The 9129-nt window shown below is 42.5% G+C and overlaps 1 protein-coding gene across 1 annotated transcript in view; it reads left to right on the top strand.

Moving 5' to 3' along the window:
• The first annotated feature begins 1537 nt into the window (after positions 1-1537).
• MED13 (mediator complex subunit 13) overlaps positions 1538-9129 on the top strand; it is a 145106-nt gene continuing 137514 nt past the window's right edge. The window contains exons 1-2 of the mRNA XM_067472147.1: positions 1538-1893; positions 4685-4919. Of these exons, the coding sequence (XP_067328248.1) occupies positions 1828-1893; positions 4685-4919 (301 nt within the window). The 5' untranslated portion in view covers positions 1538-1827. The remainder of the gene's footprint in view (positions 1894-4684; positions 4920-9129) is intronic.

The raw sequence follows: 9129 nt of genomic DNA, 5'->3' as shown, positions 1-9129 counted from the left end.
CTCACTTGGAAAACCACCTCTTGGGAACAAGAAGAGAATACAGGCCCAAAAGAATCCCTTTTAGGAGAGGAAAGAAGGAAGGGAGCTTCCATAGAGAGGCACCTAGAGACATTTATATTTATACATAAACATCCTTCCACAATTCCACGCCATTTTGATCTATTGAAATAGAATTATCTTCTCTCTCTAGAAAGGAAAAGAGACAAGCTCCTTGCTCCTGTTTGTCTAACTTTCTCACCTCCTCTCTTTTCTCGTGAGTCCATTTAAAGAAGGAGAAGGGAATATAAGGACTCTTTGGTGGTTCTTTCAACAACAAAAAGCATCCAGAGACTTCTGGCCTAGCAGATTGACCCAACGGATTCGTCTTGATCTTCTATTTCTTTCATTCTCCGCGCCTTTTTAAATTATTGTCATTATTATAATTATTGGAAAATACCCCTATTTTGGTTCAGGGGAAGAAAAAAGCAGACATCAGAAGGAAGTGAACAAGGGAGAAGGGATTTTGTCATTTCTGCCGAGGAATTAATTTTGGGATTTTGAGGAAAAGGTGTTTTGTTTTTTTCTCTTCTTCCCTTCGAAAGAAGTTCTTTCTCCCCATTTTTTCCTGTCAAGGAAAAAGGACCCTCCAGTGTGGACTTGACAAGAGGGGAGAAACAAAACTTTTCTTTTGGCTGTTTTTCCTTTCGAAAGGTTCTGTCAACAACCTGAAGCAGAAGTTTTGTTCAACTACAGTGTCAGAAAAATCAGAACTTTTTCTTTTTGGAGGAGTGTTTGCATCTTTTCAGTGTCTCTGGGGGGTCTTGAAGTTCAGGCCTTGCACTTCCCAAACCCAAAAGCAAACCTTTCTTCCTTGGAATTCTCTTCTTTTGGGTCAGACCCTCTTCCTTTCGCACCGCTGCATCAGGAAACTCCCACCCTACAGACCCCTCTGGATTGGGCCACAAGTTTGAATTATTGGAAACTTTGGAAGACACTTTACGCAAACAGGAATTCCCCACCTTCTGGGAGAAGGAAAAAAATTAAATTTGGGGCAAAGGGGAACGTTTGATCCACATTCAACCCATCGAGGAGATACCAGACTAGAAAGTTGTCCCCTTCTCATTGACTTAACTGAAAATATGTCTATGTCTGGCTGAGGAGAGAGACGAGAAGAAGGGGAGGGGGAGAAAAAAGAACAATCTGCTGCATTTCTTCCTCTCCAAGATGAAAAACCTCAAGATGACCATTTGATCCCATATATTGCATTTCTGCTCGTGAGGAGGAAAAAGAGACAGAGATTCCTGGATTTATTTCCCACCCGCCTTTCAATCGCTGGATTATTTGTGTCTTTCTTTCTCTCTTTCTCTCTCCCCCCCCCCTTTTTCCCATTTCTGCCCCCCTCCTTTTCGCCTTGAAGTAACCCCAGCCTCCTTTCTCTAACCTCCTCTCTATTTATCTCTTTGGGGTTCGGAAATTGAGCTCCTCAGAGGAAGAAGATTCCTTTCTTCCTCTCCTTTCCCCTCCCTGGTATTTGATATCATTAAATAATAAATAGATATTATTATTATTATTATTTATCCCGATCTATTTGTGTGCTGTGGCGCACACGCCACCGTGCAACCCCCTCCGAAAACTCCTCCCTGGGCTCTTCTTGTGGTTGTGTGGGTTTTAAAAAAGGAAAAAAAGGGGGCCCTTTCCCTTGCTGGCTGGTGTGTGCGAGAGTGTGCTGTGTGTCCCTCCCTTCTCAGGCTGTGTGCCTTCCTCTCTCTCTCTCTCTCGCCCTGTCTGTCTCTTTTCTTTCTTGTCGGAGGCTTGTGGGATAATGGCGTGTGGGTTGTGGCTGTGAGGATGAGTTCTTGCTTCGTACCCAACGGGGCCAGCCTGGAGGATTGCCATTCCAACCTATTCTGTCTGGTGAGTCGGTGTGTGGCTCTTGGGAGCCTTTCGGGGTGGGTTTTGGGGGGCGATTTGAATCAACCCAAAGGGTGGATGATGGTGGAGGTTGAAGGAAGGGGGGGAAGAGGAGGAGAAGGAGGAGGAAAGGTTTTACGGATCAGAGATAAACCTTGGTGGACGGGAAAGTCTGGGGTGGGAGGGAGAAGAAGGGAGAGGAGAGCTCACCAGCAGAAGGGAGGAAAGGAAAGGAAAGCAAGGGAAGGAGGGGAGTGAATAGGAGAGCGAGCGAGCAGCCATTTTTAGCATTGCTCCTGCTGGAGTAGGCCTTGCCAGACATTTTTCCAGCTCCCTCTGTGTACACACATGTCTAGATCCACACACGCACATATTTGTGTACATGTACACCAGCCCTTGTTTTTCTTTCCCTGATTGGTCTTCGCTTTGCCACCATTCCTCGGATTTATATTTTTGCCTCCTTCTCTCTCTCCTTTTGTTGTTTTTGTTCTCGATTCTCCTCCTAACTTCCATTTTTTTTCCACGCTCCTTCACCTCTTTCATTTCTGGCCTGTCTTCCCTAATACAAAGATTTCGGGTGTGTCTTTTTGATAGTGACTTTTTCCTCAGCTTTTTCACCCCCTCCCCCCAAAAAAAACCCACATACACATACCAAAAAAAATACACACCAAAATGCATTTTCTGTTTACTAGGCCAACTTTGCTTGATTCCTTAGAAATAACAAGGAAAACCAAACTGTGAAAGTGACACAAGAGGTCTTGGGGGGTTGTCGGCAAAATCCCTTCACTGGAATTTGGAGATTTATTGTCGAAGGCTTTCACGGCTGGGATCGCTGGGTTGTTGTGAGTTTTCCTGGCTGTATGGCCATGTTCCAGAAGCATTCTCTCCTGAAGAAGCATTTTCCTAGTTTCGAACAGCTTGATGCTAATCAAGGTGGCCTTTGGTAACAGTCACACTTGCCTCCCACCCTGGACATCATTCCACAGATATATCAACCTCACTTGCCTAGTTTCCAACAGACCTCAAAACGTCTGCCATAGATGTGGGTGAAGCGTCAGGAGAGAATGCTTCTGGAACATGGCCAGACAGCCTGGAAAACTCACAACAATCCAATTTGGAGATTTTGCTTTTTCGACTTACAGATGAATGGGAGTAGCAACCCTTTCTTTTACATTGCACCCTTGTCTTGATGTCTTTATTTGTTGGTTTGTTTATTGTTGTTAGGTGAGCCAGTTCAGTCTTAATTGAGTTAGGATCCAGTTGAACTTCCTGCCCAGTCTAGGTTTTGGTGACCTCTGTCTGATCCCCCCCTTAATGCAAATTGGTAGCAGATTTTGACTGGTTGGTGTTATTTAATCCTGGAAGTGGAATATAATGAAATTGATCTGCTTATGTGTAGTTATGGGTATGTTCTGCAGGATCACAAAACTGACCTACTCCCATGGGGTTGCCTATGTGTTTAATGTATTATGTCCCCCAGCCCCCCCCCCTTTCCAAAAACATAAACCGTTGCAGATAGAGCTAGTGTAGTGGGAGCTTCCTTATTGGAGTTAAATAAGCAGGAAATCCTTCATTGTCTGCAAAAGAAGTGGAGTATGCACTTCCCCAATCGCAGGGTGGTGAAGTTGAACCCTGGACTGAGCCCTGCTTGCAACTTGCTGCTCCCTTTGCTTTACAAACAAACCAAAACCGAGACTGGTTGAAACATTACCATTAGTATTTGTGATTTTCTCAAAAAGTTGTGTTTCTGGATGGAGGAGAGCAAGAAATATTTGTTTAAGCTGTCTTGAATGACTTGGGTTGTAGTTAAAATTACCTAAAGTTGTCCCAACAGGGTGTTTTTGAAAACTAGATCTTTCTTAGAGATTCTCTGGAAGGGAATTTTATTTTTATTGTGTGTGTGTGTGTGTGTGTGTGTCAGGAGCGACTTGAGAAACTGCAAGTCGTTTCTGGTGTGAGAGAATTGGCTGTTTGCAAGGATGTTGCCCAGATGTTTTGATGTTAAGTTTTAATAACTTCTTGCATTGGTTTTTAGCTTCGATTTCAAAATTTGTTGGAGTTTGAAGTCTACAACCCTTTGGGTTGGATGTGAATTATGGGACTGGGTCCCAATATTGTGATCTGGATTTGTATATACACTTTGTGCTGGTCATGAACTGGAATAAAGTTTTGATTGATTGACCATCCTTGTGGGAGGCTTCTCTCATGTCCCTGCATGGGGAGCTGGAGCTGACAGAGGGAGCTCATCTGCATTCTCCCCGGATTCGAACCTCCAACCTGTCGGTCTTCAGTCCTGCCGGCGCATGGGTTTAACCCATTGCACCACCAGAAATAAGGACAGTTGTTATTTTTTTCAGTGGTTGTCATTTTTCAGCAGAATTCTTGACTCCAAAAATTATTTGCTTCAGGGTTGTTGTTATTACTTCTGACAGTAAACGACCTATCTGAAGGTGGGTCAGTTAATGTTGAGGAATGTATTAGACTCTCAGAATACACATTTTCAATATGGGGGTATTCAACAGGATGCCAAAAAGTAGTGATGTGCTCTTTGATGCTTTGTAATTCTAGAATGGACTTGAATAATCAAAACCACTGGTTTGAATGGAATAGAGGTTGAGGCTACAGTTCACAGACATTTGTCATAAGAGAAACAAATTATTTTGTGACCTCCAAGTGCTGCATGTTCAGTGTGATGGGAAAGGCTGTGAAATGGCTAGAAATCTCCTGTTTTGATAAATGCTGAAATGTACACAGAGATCATCCAGCCCTAACTGATGTTGCATTTTCCCTCCAGGCCGATTTAACGGGGATTAAATGGAAGCGATACGTATGGGAGGGCCCAACATCTGCCCCAATTCTTTTCCCGGTGACGGAAGAAGACCCCATCCTAAGCAGCTACAGCCGTTGCCTGAAGGCCGACGTTTTGAGCGTATGGCGACGAGACCAAAGGCCTGGGCGCAGAGAGCTGATGATATTCTGGTGGGGTGATGACCCCAACTTTGCTGACCTGATTCACCATGAATTGGCAGGTAAGGCAGAACCAAGTCAGGCTTGGGACAGTTTGTTTCTAAAGAATGTGCATTGCTTTTTATTATTATTCATTTCCAGATCCTGCCCTGATAAACTTGATGCTGAAGTACATGTAACTGCATTTATCTGGACTATACCCTTCGCTTCTGGTCAATTCTTTACCATTGTATACTACAGGGCTTTTTTGGAGCAGTTATCCCCTTCCTGATATTGCATGGGTTATATAAATAGCAGTCACTGGAATTTCTGTATTGTGTGAATAGTAGTTTTCTGTTCTAATTGCGGAATGTAGTTCTTAGTGGAAGAGATGATAAAGAAAGGTTGTGCTTTCTTTGGAGACAAAGTGTGAGATGGTTGTTATTCTGTTTGGAATGAAATTAGGTAAATCTTACATGCATGACAGCAAGGTAGGTGTGCGATATAAATTGTGGTTTGGATTTGTGTTGTCCAAGGCTTTCATGGCCAGAATCACTGGGTTGTTGTAGGTTTTTCGGGCTATATGGCCATCTTCTAGAATAGTGTTTCTCAACCTGGTTGTCGGGACCCCTGAGGGGGTCGCAAGGGGGTGTCAAAGGGGTCGCCAAAGACAATTATAAAACACAGTATTGTTGGTCATGGCAGTTCCATGTGGGAAGTTTGGCCCAATTCTATCATTGGTGGAGTTCAGAATGCTCTTTGATTATAGGTGAACTATAAATCCCAGCATGTCAAGGTCTATTTTCCCCAACCCCACCAGTGTCCACATTTGGGCATATTGAGTATTCGTGCCAAGTTTGGTCCAGATGCATCAGTGCTCTCTGGATGTAGGTGAACTACAACTCTAAAACCCAAGGTCAATAAATACCCACCAAACCGTTCTAGTATTTTCTGTTGGTCATGGGAACTCTGTGTCCAGAGTTTGGTTCAATTCCATCACTGGTTGAGTTCAGAATGCTCTTTGATATTGTAGGCGAACTATAAATCCCAGCAACTACAACTCTCAAATGACAAAATCAATCCTCCCCTCAACCCCACCAGCATTCAAATTTGGGCGTATTGAGTATTTGTGCCAAATGAATGAAAATACATCCTGCATATTGGATATTTACAAGATGATTCATAACAGGAGCAAAATTACAGTTGTGAAGTAGTAATGAAAATAATGTTATGGTTAGGGTCACCACAATATAAGGAACTGTATTAAGGAGTTGCGGCATTAGGAAGGTTGAGAACCGTTGTTCTAGAAGCATTCTCTCCTGAGAATAATAATAATAATAATAATAATAATAATAATAATAGTAAACTTTATTTATACCCCACCACCATCTCCCCAAGGGACTCGGAGCGGCTTACATGAGGCCAAGCCCAACAACACATCAAAAACAACAAGCAATAATAAAATGACAAGCAATAAACACAATAAACAATACAATTAATATAACTCACAAGTAGACAATAACACACAAGAATTTAAAAACCTATGGCTGGGCCAAATGTAATAGTTAAAACTTTAAAAATAAATGGTGGGCATGAACAGAGGATGTATCTACTTGGAGGGTTTTAAATCAAAAGTAATTAAAGTGCTTCTCAGAGTATTTGCATGGGATTGTTTCCTTTATTCAGGGAAGGCACACTGCAACAGGGAAGGCACACTGACATTTCGCCTGTGTCTATGGCAGGCATCCTCAGAGGTGAAATGTCAGGAGAGAATGCTTCTAGAACATAGCCATATAGCCCGAAAAACCTACAACAACTCTGTGCTTTGGATTTTCGTGCTACTATTTGCCATTTAGAAGCTGCCCAACCTGGTGTCATAGCTGCATTTAAGAATAAGGGATTAGATTAGTCTGTGGAAGCCACATTGGTTTTTCTAACCTTGAGTAAGGCTAGACTATAACTCAGTGGTTGAGCATAAATATTGTAAACAGAAGGTTTAAAACACCAATTATAAAGGCCAAGTTTCAGATGATGGGATTGTGTCTGAAAACTCTGCTGCTAGTTAAAGAATGCAGTACTGGGCTAGATGGAAAAATAATCTTACCTGGTAGAAGACAACTTCTTGGGTTCTTCCTATAAATACTCTCAGCCTCAGTTTCTTTCCTCTGTGGATGATCTGAGGCACAAAAGTTTAACCTCCAGTGTGGAGGGGTGATTGCAAATGCGTATTTATTTATTGTATCAGGAGTGAACCAAGGGTACAGTTGTAATGTATATAAAAAACTTGGCATTATACTAAATGTCCTTTGACCAGGAGCGGGCCACTTGGACTCCCTCTGGCATTGCTCTAAGGAGGTCCTCCATTGTGCATGTGGCAGGACTCAGGTTGCATTGTAATGGGTGGTCTGTGGTTTGCTCTTTTCCTCACTCGCATGTCATGGACTCCACTTTGTAGCCCCATTTCTGCATCTCGTGATGCCAGAGCACAGTCTGTTCAGCGCCTCCCAAGTCGCCCAGTCTTCTGTGTGCCCATGAGGGAGTCTCTCATTTGGTATTGAGGTTACAGGTTTTCACCTGCCACTTTTGAACTCTTGCTTGCTGAGGTGCAAGTATCTCTGTAGATCTTTAAAAAACTATTTCTTGATTTAAGGCTAATATCTGAACAGGGGATGGGCCGAAGATGTCGCTACCTTGATCTTTTCATTATTGGCTGCTTCTTGGGGTTCCGGGTTTTAGCCTACCACTTTTGGACTCTTGCTTGCTGAGGTGTTTTTGCAAGTATCTCTGTAGATCTTAGAAAACTATTTCTTGATTTAAGCCATTGTTGTTCTGGCTGATATCCGAACAGGGGATGGGACGGAGATGTCACTACCTTGGTCCTTTCATTATTGGCTGCTACTTGAGGTTCTGGGTTTTAGCCTGCCACTTTTGGACTCTCACTTGCTGAGGTGTTCCTGCGAGTATCTCTGTAGATCTTAGAAAACTATTTCTTGATTTAAGCCATTGGCATGCTGGCTGATATCCAAACAGGGGACGGGCCTGTGCATGTGGTCCTTTCATTATTGACTGCTACTTCCCAGCGGATGTCAGGTGGTGTAATACCGGCTTAACAGTGTAATTTCTCGAGTGGTGTAGGGCGTAGACATCCTGTGATAATTCATCATGTCTCATTAAGAGCCACATCCACTGTTTTAACATGGTGAGATGTGTACACAGCAGTGGAGTAGCCAAGCATAAGGGCAGATGGCTTCACTGTGTCTGGTTGTGATCCCCAAGTTGTGCCAATCAGCTTTCGTATGATATTGTTTCTAGCACCCACTTTTTGCTTGATATTCAAGCAGTGCTTCTTTGCAGGTCAGAGAACGTCAAATGGGTGAATTGTTAGCATTTGGAAGTGAGGGATAGATAATGATTTAGTGGTCATTTATTGTTCACTGCTTGCTTTTTCAAACTTTCTTGTTTTCAGCAGTATATCAAGGATAAGAGGGTAGAATTTTAAAATAAAGACTTGATTATTGGACATCTGTGAATAAATTTGCCAGCATTTTACAAACACAGTTGTGGTTAGGGAGTTGGAGTAGAACTTCATGGAAGGAGTGAGGGGTTGACTTGATAGATTATCTGATTCTGGTCACTTTTGAGAGAGGATTATCTTTATTCTGACTCACAGGAGTGGATAATGACTCTTGAAGGAGTATTGTCTCTTGAACAAGTGCATTGGCAAGGAAGAAGGAAGAATAATAAACTAAACCTGGATATTTAACTGTGGGTATGTTAGTTGAGGATGATAGGATGTATCATCCAGGCCTTTGGAAGTTTCCTGGTTGGAGAAGGAAGGATTAGATGCTCAAAGTCTGAAGTGTTCTATTATTGATTGAGTCTTAGCACGAGTCAGGTGAGAAGCCTGACAGCATCTCAGAATTTGTGTACTAATGTTGGGTTCCCGTTTTTGAGATTTGCAATTTTGTCTTTTCTTTTATTTCTTCAACACAGTGATGTTTAAGCTTCCTCTGTGTAGCAGTTTTTCTGGACCGGAATGTGTGCTTTAAAATTTAAATGTCATATTTCAACTCTATTGGCATCTATATGTCCCTATCTTACTTGGTGCTTTGTTACTAAACATTTGCATAGCTGCTTAATTTTTCTACTCATCGTACAAATATTAGAATCTTTTCTGTAGGCCGCAAAGCAGATAGACATAAACACATCACAAAAAAGAGTAAGAAGTGGAGCGGGATGTATGTGGAAGACAGGTGCCTTGTAACAAAGCACCAGCTATCCTTGCTGCTTTGA

Source organism: Anolis sagrei, chromosome 11 (genome assembly GCF_037176765.1).
Source record: "Anolis sagrei isolate rAnoSag1 chromosome 11, rAnoSag1.mat, whole genome shotgun sequence".
Classification (NCBI taxonomy): Eukaryota; Metazoa; Chordata; class Lepidosauria; order Squamata; family Dactyloidae; genus Anolis; species Anolis sagrei.
Note: the sequence above shows the minus strand (reverse complement) of the source record. Positions and strands in the feature narration are given on the sequence as shown.